Source organism: Strix aluco, chromosome 2 (assembly GCF_031877795.1).
Source record: "Strix aluco isolate bStrAlu1 chromosome 2, bStrAlu1.hap1, whole genome shotgun sequence".
In the NCBI taxonomy this organism is placed as follows: Eukaryota; Metazoa; Chordata; class Aves; order Strigiformes; family Strigidae; genus Strix; species Strix aluco.
The window spans coordinates 122687025-122706621 of NC_133932.1; the positions used below are offsets into that span (position 1 = coordinate 122687025).

The following is a 19597-nucleotide window of genomic DNA, read 5'->3' on the forward strand; positions in this document are numbered from 1 at the left end:
AATCATAAATTCCCTTTGAAAAATAAATTTCTAACATCAAGTGTATGTTAGGAGTACAGAAGAAAAAGTTGAAAGAATTGAACCTGGTTACCTTTCACTTTTCCCTGTCACCTTTATAGTTGGTTTCACAATTTTCTAAGTACATAGGGAAATTTCGGAATACCTCCGCGGCATTAGCTCCGGTGACCGTCACCTCCGCGGTGACTTAACAGCCCAAAGCAGCCCCATTTCAGCAGCCTGTGAGCAGAACGGCAGCGGCCGCCTCCGGCATCACCTCGCGGAGATGCGCACGGTGAGCTGCAAACGGAGAATGCTGACCGCCCGGCGCTGCTCGGAGCGGCGTTATCAGCCAGGAGGAGGAATCCTCACTGCCGAGGCTGCGGTGGGAGGTATCAACATGTACTGAGAGAAGGGACGGGCTCACATCAGCCATGGCGGGCGCCGTTCGCAGGCGGCGCTCCCAGCGCCCGGCCCCTTGCCGCGGGTGCTCGCGGACCCGCCGGCGCTGCTCGCTGGGTGCACCCGCGGCCGCACGCTGTGCAGCGCGGACGCCGCCGCCGGGCTCTGCCGCCCGGCCCGCTGCAAGGCCGGCGGGAGAGAGAGCGGGCCGGGAGAGCGGGACCGGAGAGTGGGGCGGGCGGCGGGAGAGTGAGACCCCCCCGCGCGGTAGCGGGCTGAGGCGGGGCCGCGCCGCGCAGGCCGCACCCCCGGCCCGGCCCTCCGCCCCCTCGCGCGCGGCGGCCCCGCCCCGCCCCGCCCCGCCCCGCCCCGCCCGGCAGCGCTGGGCCTCGCGTGCGCCGGGGCCGGCGGTTCCGCGGCGGCCATGCGGCTCCTCACCGGCGCTTCCTGCGCGTTGCAGGCGGCAGCGCTACTGCTGCTCGCCCCCGGCTCCCGTGAGTACCGGCCGCGGGGGAACGGGCGCATCGGGCGGCGGCGCGGAGGTGGCAGCCGGTCCGCATGGTGGCCGCTGCGACGCCCCCGCCGGGCGGACCCGGGCCGCGCCGTGTCGCTGGTGGTCGGGAGCGGGGCCGGGAGTGCGGGCTGCCGCCCCGCCGAGTGCCCCTCCGCTCGGGGGTGCGGGGAGGAGGGTGGCCCGCCGGGACCCGCCGCTTTGCACCGTCTCGAACAAGAGCCGAAGTTGCGCCGTGCGCAGGGCCGGTTTCTCGAGAGCGGACTGGCAGCAGAAACGGGGCGAGAGGCTTAATACCCAGGGTGGTTTTGAAGTAGAAACAATAATGTTTAAAAAAAGACAAACCGGGAGCGTTTTGGGTTTTGGGGCGTGCGTATGAAGGTTCGCACACACCCGAGGGCTGCACAAGCGCCCGGCGCTGCTCGCCCGCGGCTCCCCTCCGCCGCCGGCCTGCGGGCAGGAGCCGGGGAGGCGGCGTGAGGCGCGGCGGAGGATGTGCCCCAGGGCCCGAGGCGCTCCCGGGCGCGGAGCAGGGACCTGCCCGGGGTAGGTGCCCGGACGAGCGGGTCACGGAGGAGCCAGGGAGGCCGCGGTGCCCCGGGCAGGGCTGGGCTGGAAGGGGACGCCTTCCTTACCCTTCCCGCTGCTGGTCTCTGCGGCGTGCTGTAACTCTGGCGAGTGGCTTTTCATAGCTTTGGGGTCATCGTGGCTTTGCTGTTAGGACAGAGGTGGTGTTTTGCTGTGTTTTGTCAGGCGCCTGCAGCAATGCAGCTTTTTAATGGCCGATTCTAATAAATACACAGCATCCTGTTTTCTTTCTCGTGCTTTTTAACTCAGGTGGTAGAAGACCAGATTCAGGAGTTATTTGTCGACATACACTCAAATAAAATGAGAGGTACAAAAGTCTGAGCTGCCAGAGTTGCCTTTTTAGAAGACTGAAATGCCCCACGCAGTGCCCCACAATTTTCCAAAGAAGCCAAAAGATAGGTACCAAAATTAACCTGGCAAATAATGTTGAGGAATATCAGTCAATCCAGCAGTGTTAATATGCTGTTGTTTAATCTGGTAAAGCTATAATATAAATTTATACCAAAAAAGTAAAATGAGGAACATAAACAGCTTTTTAAATCCCCTTCCAAAAAAAGCAAGTTTTTTTGAAGAGGTTACCAATAACCTAATTATTGCTTTGCTAAGATCTTAGGGCTTCCATTTTACACTGATAGATCATTTTATTTGATGTAAGATTGGCTTGATCTGTCTTTTATCATGCTGCTTCCTGAGTGCATATGCTGGTTTAACTCAGTGTACAGTCAGTGCTGTCTCCTGGGGCAGGGATGATCTCATCTAACTTTTGCCAGTCAAATGTCCTTCCTCTATATGTGAATCTGTTGTCTAGACTCCCATTTACAATATGCTGAGAGAAGTTCTGCCCTTTTAAAGCGCAGTCTAATGTATCTATTGAAGTGTCTTTTTTTTCTGCTCACTTACTCAGAAACTTCCAGAAGCTACTCCTGACATTTGTGTTGGTTTCAGCAAAAGTTTGTGATTCACTAATGGACATTACCAGAGAACACGTGAAACCTGTCAGATGCTATGATTTGCAAAAAGTGAAAGTGGCAGTAGATTTGTCCTCACTACAGTTAAGATTTTTGGGCAGATTGATTATTTCAATATAATGCTGTTCTTTTACTCTGCTGGAAAGTTTATTTCTGTGTGTCAGTCAAGTCAGTGGAAGAAACATCACCAAAATCTTATGGGTTAGGAAAAATCCTTCTCGCTCTTATGTAAAATCCAGCTGGCTTCCTGATATCTGAGTAAGTAAGGAGAATCCACACGCTGTGGCAGGAAGGCGTCCCCACCTCCTTCCTGCTCTGTTCAGAAAAGATAGCAGCATCTTCCAAGAGCTTACCTGTATACAAAACTACTCGCAGTACAGAAAGTGAGCAGCAGCCTCCAGACCTGAAAACAGGCATGGCATTTTCATTTCAGTGTCCCTCCTTCTCATAGATTCTTGGGCGACAACAAAAGGTGTAGTTTTTCGGTCTCAAATTGAGCAGGGTTGAGAACCAGTTACTTAGGTCTGTGTTGTTTCCTTAAGCGTCTATGCAATGGTGTAACGCTTTCCTTTGCAAGACTGAGGTAATTTCACAATGTTAAGGCATGAGGACCTGTCCAAAAGGTTGCTGAGATAATCCTGCCTGACCTCTGTCTCGGGATGACCTACCTTCTTGGTAGGTCAAGAATGCCACTTCAAAAATAGGTACCAAAAGACCTTGTTGAGTCAAAGGGGAAAGAAATACAAAGTTTCCAGATAGCAGGGATTTGCACTTACAGTTTGTCAAAATTTCCTTGCAGATGTTACAATAGATTTGGGGTCAGGGGGTTGTTTTTGTTTTAATCTCCAGAATTTGAGTTTCATCCATTTCAACTGAGAAGAATGAGTATCCTGATGGTGGAGACTATCTACGGGATGGTTATATTCATGTTGCTGCTTTAACCATTCTAGCACCTCAACTGTTACTCATTTGGATTGCTTAGAGGTTACTGTGCATTGTCAGTGCCACTGTACTTTTTGCTTTCTAAACCAACAAAAGTGGAATGGCTTGGACATAAAACTCTCCTACTTACCTGCTATGCATCAAACTTGAAAAGCAAAGATGCCCAGACAGAACTTACATGACTGTTGAAGTGTCCCCAAAATGAATGTGTAAAATTGTGCTTAGTACAAATGTCAGTTTATATACCTACATCTTTCTGCAGCATGAGGTTTAGTTAGACTAGACATAAAGTCTGCGAGTCCTTAGAAATGTGTTTGTCTTAAATATGAATGCGGGAGTGGGCAAATTGACATCTACAGAGAATAGTAATTTGGTACATGCCTGAGCTGGAGAGTACGGATTCTTAATGTTAAAGGTTCATGGGTGTTATCCACGGTGTTGATTTTTGCAGGATCTGGCAAAATCACATCCATTAAAAATCTTGTCCTGTTCGTTTTCAACAAGTATTGGAGCCATCCCTATCACTTACCCTGCATCTACCTATGTGTTTAGCACAAGCACAGATCATCACCTCCTGCATCTGAATGCCACTTCTGGAAGCTGAATTCCAGCTATAAAGCTGAAAGAACTGGCCTCATTTTGCACTTTTGAAAGTTTGCTATCCAGATTGTCTCCAATTCATGACTTCGTATGAACTAGGGCAACAAAACCACAAGAGGCCCTGGAAGCGCTCGGCATACAGACTGTGCTGTAGCGTTTCACAGGAAGCACGCTTGCCTTCAGATGCACCCTGCACAGCCACGAGCAGTTACGTTTTTAGCTGCATCTGCGTCTGACCTTAAACAGAGGAAAACAAAGTTGTCTGACAAAAATGTTGTTGATCCCCTTTCCCTGTCCGTTTCCAGTATGTGGTGCTTTGGTGCATTGTTTTCAGTTGGGTATTTCCTTGGTTCAGTTCTGTTTCATCATGAAAAATGAACATGGAGATCCTTCTGGTTTGTTTTTTTCTTTTTCCCCCCCGTCTCTCCTCTGGATCATGGTGGGAACAAGCATCAGCACAGAGTTTCTCTACTCAAGATTTGTAGGCCCAGTATTGCAACTAATCCTGTGGCCCAAAGAGCTTTACCTCTGCTGGTGTGCAGGACCTGCCACGCTGCAGCTGGCTGCCAGCTTTTTCCCCACTTCCTTCCTGTACTCACACCTGCACATGTACACCTGGGCCAGTGCAGACTTCTAACCCTTGCACTTCTGCTCCCTGGAGAACGCTGGAAACCCTCACTGTTTCGTTTGGGTCTGTTGCACTTTGCAATCTGTGGTCTTGAATTAGAGTCTCCTGTTGTTGTTAGAGCCGTCACTGTGTACAAGTGTGTGCTGCTTTTCCCTTTGCCTTAACCCGGGAGTCATTCCTGCCTCCCTGGTTGGAGTCTTCTGCTGTCCCTGCAGTGATACAAACGGCTTCAAATACAAAACCACAGTCTGAGGATAGAGGACAGTTTGGGAAGTGTCATTTTTAAGATTTTCTCACCTGTCCCATTCACTGCCACGTGTTCCGATGTGGCCTATGCTTATACAGTACCCCATATCAAGATGTATTTCTATTCTGGAGCAACTGCTTCTGATCCAAATTAAGAAACTTATCAATGTTTGGGCTTTTTTTTTTGAGGAGGAAAAAAAAAAGTTGTATCTTTTAAACTGGTTAAGGTCCTTGATGTATTTCAAGGTGTGCAGTCCAAGCTGATCTGAACTAGGACTAATACAGTTCTGTCTTCCCTTCCATCTCTGGTTCCTGCCCCTCTCTCATCTAATCCTACAGGGAGTCCATTCTGCTGGTTGAGGCAGCAAAAAACATTGTGCGCTGTTGGGGAGGGAGTTAATGTCAGTTTTCTGTTGGCTTAACTTCCTCAATCAGATCATTGTTAAATGCGGGAGGACTAGCTCTGATGTAGACCACTTTATGCAGGATTGAGTCCTTCCTGGGAAAGCGTAGTTTAGCTGTGTCCCATTGTACTGTTTTTATTTGTTCTCCCTAAGTTCCCTAATTAAACAGGCTAACATGTCTTTCAGTGCTGCCCTCAATCTTGATATTGTAAAGGGTAAGATGAGTGGTTTGCCATTTATATTTGCAAACCTTACCATTCTGAGATATTCACTAAAGTTTTGTAACTACTAAGAAAATGCCCTATCTCTGTGATACTTTGTTCAGGTTATTTGCTTGCCTTTAGCACAATATTGTTATAAGTGATCAAAACTAAGCTCTGCTTGGCAAAGGCAGAATCCACAACTGATCCTCTTGCATGCGAATGCCAGACTTTCATTCTGTGTGGTTTATCTTTAAATTTAACCATGTGTTTGTAGACCAGGCCTGAGGACAGAGTAATCAGGCCTCAATTAGTCTTTAGGGTATGATGATATTTCACCTGAGGCGTGGTCCTTCTCTATTCCACTTCCCACCTGCCAAACGCACAGTAGATGCATTAACATGCTGTTAGTCCCAAACTAAGCAATGCAACTTTGTAGTGGAGCTTATTGTCTTACCATGCTTTCCAAGTGCCCATCTGCCTGCAAAGGCCTTGCAGACTTTGTAAGAGAAGATTTATGCAAGAAGTTGTTTTCCTTCTGCTGTAGGTGATACAGGTCGTATGTTATTACTGAAGGAAGGTGCCTGATTTTCTATCTCTTACTTCTTTCAGTCTCCTTTCATCTCAAGGAAGAAGAGAACTTGGGATGATGATGATGGGGAAGATAAAACTGAGGATGGGAAGGAGTTCCAGTTCATTTGATGGTTGGGTAGTGCACATGTTGTCATTTTTAATGTGCTAAGAGCAGGCTGTTGTGGTACCATGCTTTTATATCATCATTATACCTAACTCCTGTCCATGGTAGTTTAGTCATTTATATGCCCAGAGCAAATGACAGATGCTGTACTAACTTTTTTTTTCGTTTCTTAGTAGTAAAGCACCTAAAACTATATTATTCTTGGTTTTTATGTAGGAAATGAAGAGATCAACAACTCCAGCAATACTACAGCCTTTACTATGACTCCATACCGTAAGTTGCAATGTGATACTCTTCGCATTTCTGTTGCTGTTCCTCGGCAGCATTGAGAAAAGCAATATGTATTATTGTATGTCTTAAACTGTCCTGTAATAGTTTGCCCTTTATTTTCTTGAATTGTGAACAGCTGTAGGGCAGGAAGGAGGTACTCCCGATTGTCGTATCTGTTCCGGGACAACTAAAGTTATATAAAAGAGGAACAGTAGAACACAACTCAATCCTCATATCCTTATGTATCCCAGAGCAACAGAGAGGGGAGAAATAAAATGGGAAAAATTTATGTATGGCACTAGAAGTACCTGCCAACATTAATTTACAGTTAAAAGGAGAACCACCAGCTCAAGAAGTCTGCTAGGCTAGAATTCAGTGCTCTTGAGAAAAGGCAAGGCACTCTTTCATTTGATTTTTTTAATGCCAGAATGGATTTTAGGTCCATTGTGCTTGAGCTCATTGATAAAGTACACGTTTATTTCATAGTGTAATCTCATTTTGACTGCGTTAAGCTGTACACCTTTAAGCACGTGCCATGCAAAAGGCATATTCCTTGAGTCATTTTTACCCTGTACTACTTTTGCTCATCTCATTTGCTGTTAGCCAGGTGGGATGTATAGCCAATACTCTGCTCATTGACTCACTCTATCTTGTGTTGATTGTATCACTGACTCACACCCAAATTCCAGGCAGTGTACGTGTCTGCTTTTCACCTGTATGAGCATGCAGTCTACATCCAGGCATGTTCCCAGGGTTGCAGAAGTAAGCACTCAGAACTTGGGGGAAACCCAAAGCTGTGTTCTGGTTACAGTATTGGGCCAGTGTGGGAAAGGTTTAGCCCCAGGCATATCCATGGCTTACACTGGTATAAAAGTCAACATATCCAAGAAGGAATGTGTTTGTAATAGTACAGTCATAGACTGTTTCTTAAAGGCAATCAAATCTGCAACTTAATATCCCAGGTATGTCAGTATAAGGGTTGTGTGTACAGTAGGCCATGGTGGGGCTAGCTGGCTGACACTGGACTTTCCCAGTGGTAAGAATAGCGGATCCATTCAAAGGAAACAGACCTGCTTCTTGATTCTGGTAGCTGTGTTGCTGTTCTTGTCATCTCTGAGGTTATGCGCTTTGTTTTCCAGCCGTGCTGAAAAGCGATAGAGCTGCTGGAAGGTGCATAGCACTAGCAACGTGGGAGGATGCTGTAAAAGATCGTTTACTTCAGAGAAAAGAATAGTCACAGAATGGGTATAGACAACAGTGCAGAATGAAGGGAGGGAAGTATAGGCAGAGATGCTTCCAGGAATAGGAGCTACCGAACAGCCCAGTAGATCTTTGCCAGAAGGAAGAGACCATTAACCTGTAAGAAACATGGAAGAGGGATGCAGCAATGAGGACAGAAGTGAGAGTGGGAGGGTGCCTGAGAACCTAGAAGTTACATGAGTAGGACGAGGAACAAAAAGAGAACTGGAAAAGTAGAATTGAAAGAAGGGAGGGAAGGATGAAACCATTAAGACTGAAACATGGTTTATATTTTAAGTCTTTGGAAACAGGTACATTCTTAGGACCAGAGAGAGCGTAAGCTCACAGAAAGATGTTTTACAGGGTATCTGTCTGTCCCTACTTGACACCACTACAGTATGTTCCTAGCATGAGCCCAGTTTGTAACAGAGATGCAGCAAAAAAGATTCAGGGACAGGAAATGGAACTGAATTAGAGGAATAAAAACTAGAAAAAAAAATCCCACAGTGGTTAAGTAGGTCAAGAAAGTCAGCATGACACAAGTTGAAGAGAGCAAAAAGAGGAGATGTAGAGAATTCACATGCAGACTATTTGGACACTGCTGTGTCACTGAGATCTCAAAGCATTTTACAGAAGGATAAAACCATCTGCTTTGGGATGGAATATGCGCTGCACTATTCCCACTTGTAGCCTGGAAACACAGATACCGTGAGGAGAGTATTGTGTTGTGGGTGCTTTAATTATAGTATGTTAAAATGAAAATTAATAATACTTCTTTTCTTGTTTTGTTTTTTCCTTGAAGACAATAACAGTTCATCCAATCTCACTGTTACATCATCCACACAATCTACAGCAACATCTGCAGTAGGTATGTATCTGTTCTTCTGTTCATTACTATGAACCTAGAAGCCAGCTCCAGGGCTACCCCAGATCATACCAAATTCTAAAGAAATATCAATCAAAAGTGGGTATTTGAGAGAGGCATTATCATTTTAGGGCTGAGAGGTAATGTGTAAACCAACTCTGACATGAAGCTATACTGTTTCTCAAGTTTAGGTAGCATGCTTCATCGGTAGAAGCAATGACATCTGCGGTGCCATTAAAAAACAGGAACTAAAATAAAACTGCAAGGAAGAACTGAAAGAAGTTGATCTTTTTAATGCTCATTCTTTGTCTCTAAGCAAACATCTTCCATTTTTCATGGAGTAAAGATGAGTGGGTGGTTGTGCAAACAGTGCATATCTGTTTAATGTTATTTCACTTTGGGTATACAGCTTTGGGTATAACAAAGTCCTGGGGTCTTGAGTTTCATGAGTAAGACTCCCATGAGTCTTACCTAAAAGGAAATGGTACCTTATACCATGGAAAATAGTCCTTATAGAGCTCATAGCACAAAACAGTGGAGTTCAAGTCGGACACAAGTGGCAAATCTGGGACAATCTGTCATGGGTACTTTTGCATTGTTCTAGCACTACCATCTTTCCTTCACAGCTTGGCAGAAGAACTGTAGGTAAGAATGATTTCCCAAGGCAGCAGTGTTGCAGTCATGATGCTCCAACATAAGGAATGTGTTTACAAAACACATCTTTGTAGAAAGAAGAAATAGCTGTATTAGATCAATTAGTAGAGTTTGAAAGCGGGTATTTAACCTGGGAGACAAACAGTTCATCCACTTGTATTTGCAGTGTTCCAACTGCTGGCTGTGTTAATGTGAGATTATTAAAAAGGAAATTAAAAAAATTATCTTCTGTGGGTCCCCTTTGTGCTAAACCATGTGAAAGCAGGGCAGAAATACTGTGCTTACCCTAAGATACTTTGTGTATTTGTGGAGTTTTATGCTGATCATAAGGTCCCAGTTATGTCATTCCATTTCCAGTACAACTCTCGCTTTATATCTCTGTAGTCTTCAGATAACCTCTGAGCCACCACACTCTGAAGTTGCTTGTTAGTCATTTAAGAATAAAATACTCACTAGGGAAAAAAAAAAAAAAATCTCTGCAAAGACCTTCCTTTTGACAGCAAGGAAGCGGTGCAGCGTCTCATTCCATTGTGGGCAGTGTACCAGTTTAAGCATGTCTAATTTGGAAGATGGAGAGATTTTTGTAATCCCCTTGTCGCCTTAGGGCCTTCCCCTGTGTAAAGCCATTGTTAACCACAGGTGTTTAACCCGCCCTGTGCTCCAACCCTTCCGCCCTCTGCTTCAACCCTGACTATGGGTTTATTGCAGAGGCCTCAGCTTTACTGTCTGGATAGTAATAGTAAAAAGACACCTGAGCCCTTTGCTGTTAGGCATAGTACAAACTTAAAAGACAGCTGTGCCTTGCTTCACATGCTTTATGATTCACATCCTTCTCTTTTTCTTCCTTTTATTTTTTTGTTAGAAACTTCATAGATTTTAAGACAGTGTTCATCCATTTTTATTATCTGTCTTGACCGCTTCAGAACAAAGACTGCTGGGTATATGTACTTAATTTTGCTTAAAGTCTCTGCCTTTTTTTTTTTTTTTGAAGCTTTTCATGACAGAAGCAAAAGTCTGTTTCATTCAATCATTTTTCATGCAAAGGAGAGTATTTTAGGAAGCACCTTCAATAATAATTATTTTGTATGTTAGCACAGTGCTTGTGCAGTTTGAGTTACTGTGTTTATTCTTGTTGAGTTAGAACACTAAGGGAGTAGTGCATGCTGCTAAGAATTCTTGTCTTTACACTATATATATAGTTTGATTGATGGATATAGCGTAGCTATTCAATGTTTAAACACAGGTAGCATACAAAGTAAAATACTTGCCTCTTTTAAAAATAAAGCATCATAAACCTTAAGTATATTACTGGCATGCATCCTTTTTAAATAATAGAAATTAACTCAAGGCAGTCTAGGTTTGTTTAGTGTGATGTTCAGTGAAGCCCAGCTGGTCTCTTGGGGGAAAAGTAATTAGGGAAATAAAAGATAAAAGGACAGATGTTGCTAGCGAATGTTCTTTAATCTTAACTCCGTTGGCAAAATAGTATGGGTAGGATTTTTCAAAGACACAGAAGACGAGATTGGTGCCCAATTCATGACAGTTTCCCAAATTCTCAGATAGCCTCCCACTGATGTTTTGAAATGACTGACGCTAAATGCATCATGAAAGATAAGTCTGTAGGAGATTAACCAGATTTTACTCTTAATGTCACATTACCAAGTGCTGTAATCTTGATAAAGTAAGAAAAAAGGATTACTAGCAGGAAAGAGAGGGGGAAAAAATAACGTGCAAATTTGCTGACATTCCTCATGATATCTCCTTGGATATTTTTTGTGCTGGCTCAGATTTTTTAACGCCTATGGAATAAGTACCATCTTTGAGTAACATCATTTAATAATGTTACACATGGAACAATTAGCCATTATATTGCTCAGAAACACAAGCCAGTTTGACACTTAGAAATCATGGCTCAAAAAAAAAAAAGAGAAAACCGACTGGTTGACACGTGCATTCAGATTTGCCTTTTGGTATCTTTTATATTAGGAATGCAGTTACCAGGTGTGGTTTCATATCATGTAACTGTAGATGGTTTCCATATAGACATTTCCTTGCTTATTTCCTACAATGAGCAACCATTTGATATTTATAGATCATTGTGCCTTTGGGGAGTTTACCTGTCAGTATTAAAATGTGCCCTGAATTTTATCTGATGTATTTCACACATGCTTCATAGAGGAACTGACTTTCCTAATTGTAACAAGGTAAGCACATGAATATAGTACTCCAACTGTTCCATCTCAATGAATGCTCATTTCAAAGTGTTTTCTAGGGTTATGGCACAATACAATTAGAACATCAAAGAGGAAAATAAATAACATTTACTATGGGGACTGTACTGGGCTGTTTCAGTAGTTTTAATGTTAAATGTCTCAGAAAAGTGTTGTGCAGGCCAGTTCCTTTCTGAATGCTTACATTGTCGTATTGTTTGGTTTTCTTAAGTTTTTGATGTTCACATCTGTACTGGAAGCAGCAATACTTAAGTCTGCTTAAAGATGCCGTTCTCTGTGTAGCTAATCACATTTTAAACCACATTTACAGGAAGATTATTCTATAGAAGCATTTTAGATCCTGTATAAAAAAAGCAGAAATTCCGTATCAAGTTTACTGTGGAATTGAGATGAAACTACCTGTTCTTCAGTTGTTTTAGTTTTAGACAATTTCAAGAAAACATGGGTATAATTACACATTTGAATGTTCATAATGAAAAGCTTTTGTGGTCTTTGAAATGAACCCAGCTTGTGTGAGGTTATAGAAATAATACAGAAATAAACAGCTGCAAAGGGAGCTTTTTCTCCTTAAAATTCCTTCATACATAAAAGCTATTTGCCTCATATTGTCTGCTTAGAGAAATGTTAGTTGCATAACAGGCTCATGTCTCTTTTTAGTTCCTTCTTAGAAAAATAAGTACTTATTCTTAAGATCATTCTAGCTGTCTGCCTTTCACTGAGGTTCTAAGAATTTTGCTATAAATGTCAATCTATTCTTGAATTTTGCTTCATGATATTTTTATTCTGAACAGTTCGTTAGTGCTTTCTGAGGAGGGAAGGAGAAGCGTTAGGTAAAAGCAGAGTAAAAGTTAAAGATGTTAGGTGTCAATTAAACTTGCAAAACAGCATTCCAGTCTTTGTTTTAACCTTGGCAAGACAGTTCACCACTAAATAAATGATACAAGCTAGCAGATTGACTGTAGTCAAACTTTTACCATGTGTGGAGAACCTTTTGAACCTTAAGTTTAACATACATACAGAATTCTCTCTGCTAAGTTTAATATACATGCAGCCTTAGTAAAGCCAGTGTTTCATTCAAAAGCAAATTAAAGATTAAATTATTACTAAAATGGGGGGGGGGGGGGCGTGTTTTCATGCAAAATCCATTCTTATCAGAAAAGTTATTTATCTGAAAAGTTGAGCACTTCAAATGGAAAGTTACTCTTGATCCAGAATTTTATCACATTTTAAAATACTGTAAGTTAGGTGTGATTCTATGCTATGGAATTGGATAGTGTTAGCCAAAAAACATTGACCCTTCTAAAAGTTACCAGATATTATCCAGATTTTCTTTACAGCCTTTCCTTTAAACCATTCCTGACCTTGAGCCTCAGAAATCAGGAATTAGGTCTTTCCAAAGGAAATGCATAGGGGAAGAGTCTGTATGCAAGCTTGGGTATCCATGCAGTGGCACTTTCATTGTTACTCTGTCATTCTATTTGGGCATGATAAACTGTATACTCACTGATTAAGACAGCATTTATTATTTTTATGTATTTTTCTGCATGATATCACAAATAAAAATTTCCCAGGTACGTCCACCAGTACTACTCATCTGACCACCACCAGTCAGCCCATCAATGCTACTATGTCTGTCACCTTGATGACTCAGCCCACCAAAACCAGCCAGACAACAAGATCCACCACAGCTCCATCAGTGACATCATCACAACTCAATATTACAGTGATGACCACTTCCAAGATTTCTTTCACTTCTGTAACAGGTGAGTTCACATTTCAAAAATTCATGAAGGCTTGTATACATGTTGACCTGTGTTGTAAAAATAACCATTCTACAATTGTACAGTAGTATAACAAAGAAGGTATTTGAATGCTGAAAAACAAGAGTAAGGTGGGGTTTTATTATTAAGTTGGCTACAATAGTGTTGCTCTGAGCACTACGCTTTCCTAAATAAGGCTTCACTTAACCTGAGAGACCTGACATATTTAGGGGAAAAAAAAATAAAATGCGAGTGGTCTGAACCAGGAGGCACCCAGCGAGGAGATGAGCAATGTTAGGAGAAAGCCTGGCTTTTGAATACAACTTCTGTATTTGTTCAGCGCTCCCTTCTACAGCTTACTTGAATTCATCTCTAATACTTCCTTTTTCACAGCTGACCTGTGGCTCAAAATATGTCTGCTGGTAGAAACAGAGAGTTCTGTTAGTGACATCTGTAGCAATGTAATGAATTTTATCCCTAATGGAGGAGAGAGTGTGGCTATGAATGAGTCATACTTTATGTAGAAGTTGTCAAGCTGTATTTGACAGCAGCCTTTAATACAAAAACAGTAAGTGTAGAATTCAGTATTTCCTTGCAGTTAGCTGCTTGTTCACACCACTTCATCCTTACAGATCGGTGCTGCTCACGTATCAGTGAAGCGTTATCGGGTAGATGAAGCTGTCACCAGCAAAACTTCTAGTTGGCCACGTTAACACTCCCTGTGGCAAGTACAAATAGTGATGGGCACAGACTGGGTCTTTTGGTGGGAGTTTGTAGTAGATAAAACCAGTTTTCACGTGGAAACTGCTACAGCTTATCTGAGGTCATGTTATGTATGTCAATATTTGTGTTGGGCTGCAGAGCTGATCTCGCCTGAAGAGTGAAGGTACAATTCCGTGAGACAAGGTAAAGCAATCCAACAGCTCATTGCCACCAAAAGCATTTTACTCCAACCACGTAACTACGCTGACTTGGTGGTTGTTGGACCCCTCTGCAGGCTTTACTCAATATGCTCATCTGACTAAAAGCAACTTCCTTTTCTGCTTAGGTTCATTTCAGGCCAGCTTAGTGAATTAAATTGGCTCATGGACAATATGAAAAACACTAGAACTGGCCTGAGAAGGGCAGGAGCTGCATGTGTGGAAGGAGGGGAGAGCAGGGTGAAAAAAGGCAGGGGCAAGGGAGGTGGAGAGGAGAAGGAGTAGTCAGTGAGACAGCAAGCAGTTGGATCAGCTGCTCCTGCATCACCAGAATCTGGCACTTAAAAACAGAGCTCTATGTTTTGAGTGTGCTTAGCTGGTATCTTGCCAGCTGATCTATGTTAATTTTTCTAATTGGGTCTTTATATGTCAGTGGGGAGGACACATTATTGAGGAGTCCCTCAAAACAGAATTTTGCAAGCTCAGTAAAAAGTGCCTTTTGTTTTCTTCTTTTCAGCTGCATCAACATCTGAGGCTGTCGTAGCCAAAACCTCCAGATTTGATGTGGGCAGTTTTGTAGGTGGCATTGTGCTGACACTTGGAGTCCTTGTCATTCTCTACATCGGATGCAAAACCTATCATGCTAGAAGAGGCATTCAGTACAGAACCATGTAAGTTCCCAAGGGATTGTCCCTTGTCAATTTACTACTTTCTTGAGGGGAACAAAGACAAACAAAACAAGGAGTATAAACTCTGATACACACATTTGTTTAATGTACATTATATTAATAAGAGATTTAACTGCGATATTCTTTCACCACTTCAGCTATTCCTCATTATGCCTCTCTTCTGTGTGGGTTTATTCTCTGGTCTATTACATAAAATCATCTTGGTTTTTTAGCTCTTCCATGAATAGCTAACATTTCCTTGATTACGTTTCCTTGAAATGTTTGCTGCAATTTGCAAGACTTCTGGTTCTTCCTGACACATTCTCCTAGACTCTATTTGTCTATTCACTCTGACATTTTCTTCCCCCTTGCCATTAATTTCTTTGTAGTAGCTCTATTTTCTATTACCTATATGATGTCTTGTTGGAACTCTGTTACCATCTCTGTTTTGTATCACCTTTTATGTACCTCCAAGTCTAGTTTGAGCAGCCAGTTTTAAAGCCAGACATCTTATATTCCACATTCTTAAGCCACCGCTGTTGAATTGATTAATTTATTTATTGTCACAGAAAACATTCAAAGGCAATATGGCCATTATTCACATTTTTAAAAGCACAGTATTTGATTATTGTCAATATGTGAACTCAAACTTTTGTCCCAGCTTGCAATATAGGCAGGCCTACTGGTTGATTTCTAATATTTAGTTTTCTGTGTTATCTTGTTCTTAACTTCAGAAACCTGTCCATAAAATTGTATGCCCTGAACCTGCTTTAAGTACTTTCCACAAGTCCATGAAATGAGAGGTAGAATTCATTTGACTGAATATAGGCATTGGCATCTGAACTACTCATTTCATACCATTTGTATTACCCTGGAGTGGGGTAAATCTGTCAGATGAATCAGCCTATCCATGCGTTTTTGTATTCACTTACTGTGAGGGCAGCTAAGAGTCTTAGATAAGGAACTCTGTGCTATGGATATTGAAAGGTATGGGCTGGATCCCACCTAAAGTCACTTATGTACACCAGTGATTTTCAACCTTTGAGCTGCAGGCTGCTGCTGTGGAGTGTAGATGCTGCACAGCAAACAGAAGCCTATTGAGAGTAAGCTTGTTTTTCTGTTATCTTTTCAAGACCATTTAGAAGTCATCTGTGGGCTTCAGTCTGCAGACAAGTTGAAAAACACTGATTTAAACAGATTCTCTGCCACCAACTTCTTCCAGGCAACTTCTTCCTTCCACTGACCTCAGTGTTCGAAGAGGCATCCTCATAATTCCTCCTCAAAGTCCCCCTCAACCCCCTTTCAGGTTCCCTTTCTTAAATACTTATCGCAGAGGTGCAGCCACCATCACTAACTGGCTCGGCCCTGGTGCAGAGGCGGGTCTGACTTGGAGCCAGGGGAGCTTTCAGGAAGGTTCTCACAGGTGCTACTGCTGTAGCCCCCTCCCCTGCTACCAAAACCCTGCCACACAAACCCAGCACAGGATTCTTAAAACCAGGTTGCTTTTCTTCTTCCTACTCAGTATCATCCATCTCAGTTAAGAAGCTTGTTTTAAGTGAGGTGATGTCATTAGACTTGTTGGGATGCTAGTGTTTAGGCCTTGTGTTTTCTTTCCATCTTGACTCCTGCTTGCTGGTCATGAAATTCAACCAGTGCCTGCTGCCCATGTTTACCCACAGTAGTGTTTGAATGGGTATTGTAGAATTCAGATCAGCAGTATTTTTAAAACAAAGGAAACCTGTTACTGAGCTTGTAAACTGGCTTTGATTAGTTGTTACTATTGGATATAGGTAAGATAGATAGGCTAAAAATGCCTGAACAACAGCTAATCTAGAAATATGTACTTGTGTGAAATGTGAAAGCCAAAACATTAAAAAGGCTAATGAAGCTGGACAACTGTTGACAAAATGAAATTGTTCTGTTAAATTCAGGTTTGGCTCGGAGAGGACTATAACTCCCAGATGAATGTGCCCTTAGCCCTTCCCAGCAACATGGCCTCTGTTCACAAAATAACCTAGAAGGATGGCTGCTTCTTGTGTCAACTGTTGCTTGTACTGCGGAACATTAATTACTGTGTTTCTATTACAGTGATGAACATGATGCCATCATTTAAAGAGACTTCAGGGAAGACAGTGGTGGAAATCCATCCTATCAATCACAGCTGTTGTAACTTACTTCTGAAAGAGTTCCTTTCATAAAGATGATCACAGTCTCTAAACCTGTCCTGGGTGTGATCCTGCAAAATGTTGAGAAGCTCTTTGAACATGCTGATACTTTTTACATTGGCTTTCATAAGAAGAGGAACTCTACACTTTGTAGAGACAGTATTTTCTTTTTCCAGTATTTGTAACCAAATTTAAAGAAACACACATATTGAGTCATTTTAAGGTACACACATGTCTCTAAAACAGCTAATTACTAGCACAGTGGATTGCATCATTGCAATTCTGAGTTCAATTAATTCTCACATATTGCGTAAATCCAGTGTGTTCCATAATGGATATAGTAGGTTAAATAGGATACCTTTGAGACAAAGCATAGGTTTTTGCAAGTAAAATGGTTCTTTTCCTAATATTTTGTATTAAATTGTATTTATTTTGAAGTTTGATGTGAACTTTAGTTTAGAAATTTGGGATTTTGAACAATTCAGATAATTTTTATTAGGCTATAAAGGGACATGGTTTGCTAACTGTATAGAAGGTGATAATGAGTACTTTAAACTTCAGTGACCTGCAGAGACTTTCCTTAACAGGCTGTACAATGAGACTGCCAGCAGGAAACATGGACAGACTGGAGATAGCCATCCACAACCCTTTTCTCTGAATGGGTCCTTATAAGAAAACAGGCTATGCAATCCATAGCTGCTTTTTTCTAGCATGTCCTAATGAAGCATGTGCAATTACAGATAAAATAAAAATGGGAAAAAGTATCTTTATAAATATGATATGAAAATTGCTTCTAAAAATCGGCTTTTAAGTTGAATGTAGCAATCACTTCACTCTGGCTTTATTACTATGAAGCTGTATGCAATGTTTCAGCAGCATTTGATAAGCATTGCAAGTTACACAGAGAATCTATCTGTAAGATAGTGTTTTAGAAGAATATAATCTGCATTTTTACAACTATTTTTAGAACTTGGTACTGCTGCACACATGTACAGAGGTCTGGTCAAAGCTCACTGAAGGCAACAGGGCATCTTTCAGAAGGCCTTTCGATTAAGGCCCAAATACACTGGAGATCCTGTGCAGGGTGGCTGATGCTGCTTACGTATCCCACTGAGGTAAACCTGCTGACTTCAGTAGATGGGCTCCTGATTTACACTGGTGTAAGGAAGACTAGAGCAAGGATCAAGAAACACGGGCCTGCATCTGCTTATGTCACTGAATAATTGTTCGGTCCTGCTCAGGCTCCACTTGTAGCTCTCTCGCTGGTGAAGAGGATTGATGGGGGGGGCTTGACCCATCCTGGTTACTGCTGGCACTAGTCTATCACTAGGGCACAGAGGGGGTGACAGCTAAGGAAGGTCACAACAGGAACGGGATGTCGGTCTGTCAGGGGGCTGGGGTACGATGCATCAGGGGAAGTAAGACTACAGTTCTGGCACAGGTTAATTCTTTTGTTGAGCAATAGTTTATTCTGACATGCAATGTTAAAAGTGGCTGTATGAATGCTTTTTTTACCTTTTTCACATGTTGTGTCCAAGGCACAGCTGACTGCAGCAAACCATGGCTAATGAGTAGTCTTAATAGCACCAGCCATGCACCTGAAATGGGAGTTGCAAGGCTGTTTCATTTTTTAACTGAGATTGAGGTACAGGGGGAAGAGGGATTTGAAGTAAGATTTGTGAGATTTTTTTAACTGCATTGTTTGGTGGAAAACTTCTGGTTTTAACTTGAAGAGTTTGGAAACAATTCTTCCATAGAACTGTACTTCCTTACTTTGTTGAAATTAAGACAAGTGCAACTCAGTTACTGGGATTGTCTCATCTCTGTTGTACAGATGAATAAAATGAAATCTTTGGAGCTACTATATCAATTTCAGTGGGATTCTTATTAGATTGTTTCATAATTCCCTCAACCCTTTCCACAGTCATAACTACCAAATAAGAAAGTGTTCACTATATATACTTTTACATGCTAAATACCAGACCTAGTGCATTTCTGCCCAGCTCAATAATTTGTAATGTATTTTTTATCTCTTTACTACAATAAAGCAAAATTACATGCTTAAGATTTCAGAGGTGTCAGTACAAATAAAAAGCTTGACCTCCTTTCAGGTGTTTGTCTAGCATCCAAAGTAAGGTGCAATTGATAAATCTTACCTTTAACTTTAGATTTGCTTTCCACCAGTATTAAGTTACACATGTATAAAGTGGGATGAAGAGGACAACTTTTCTATCATACCACCACTAAGTACACATTTAGGCCTCAGTCCTGGAGGTTGCCCTGCAGCATTGGAATGAGCAGCAGACCTGAATTTAGCTGTACTCTACATGTGTAGAGGGTTGCCTCTATTAACTGAAAAACTAATTCAGCATTCAAAAATCCTGATTATGTTAACTAAAGATTGGCACAGTTTCTGTAAGGAAGGAGTATTTGAAAGGGTTTGCCACAGGAGTCTACCAAATTTTAGACCAGTATGAGGTATAAAGCTGAAGTAGGAGCAAAAGACAGAAAAAGGACTTTTGTCTCATAGACTTAAGTCTAGTACTATCCCAGGCAATGGGAATAGAGTATAGAATAGTTGGAAGGGACCTACAATGATCAGCTAGTCGTACTGCCTGACCAATTGAGGGCTGACCAAGTTA

General features: G+C 42.2%; 1 protein-coding gene across 1 annotated transcript; it reads left to right on the forward strand.

Moving 5' to 3' along the window:
• Positions 1-758: 758 nt before the first annotated feature.
• TMEM123 (transmembrane protein 123) lies at positions 759-18819 on the forward strand. The gene is made up of 7 exons (XM_074816187.1): positions 759-893; positions 6099-6190; positions 6400-6456; positions 8495-8560; positions 13014-13205; positions 14640-14793; positions 16879-18819. Exons 2-7 carry the CDS (start codon positions 6133-6135, stop codon positions 16901-16903), a joined length of 552 nt encoding a protein of 183 aa, XP_074672288.1. The 5' UTR covers positions 759-893; positions 6099-6132; the 3' UTR covers positions 16904-18819.
• Positions 18820-19597: the final 778 nt, after the last annotated feature.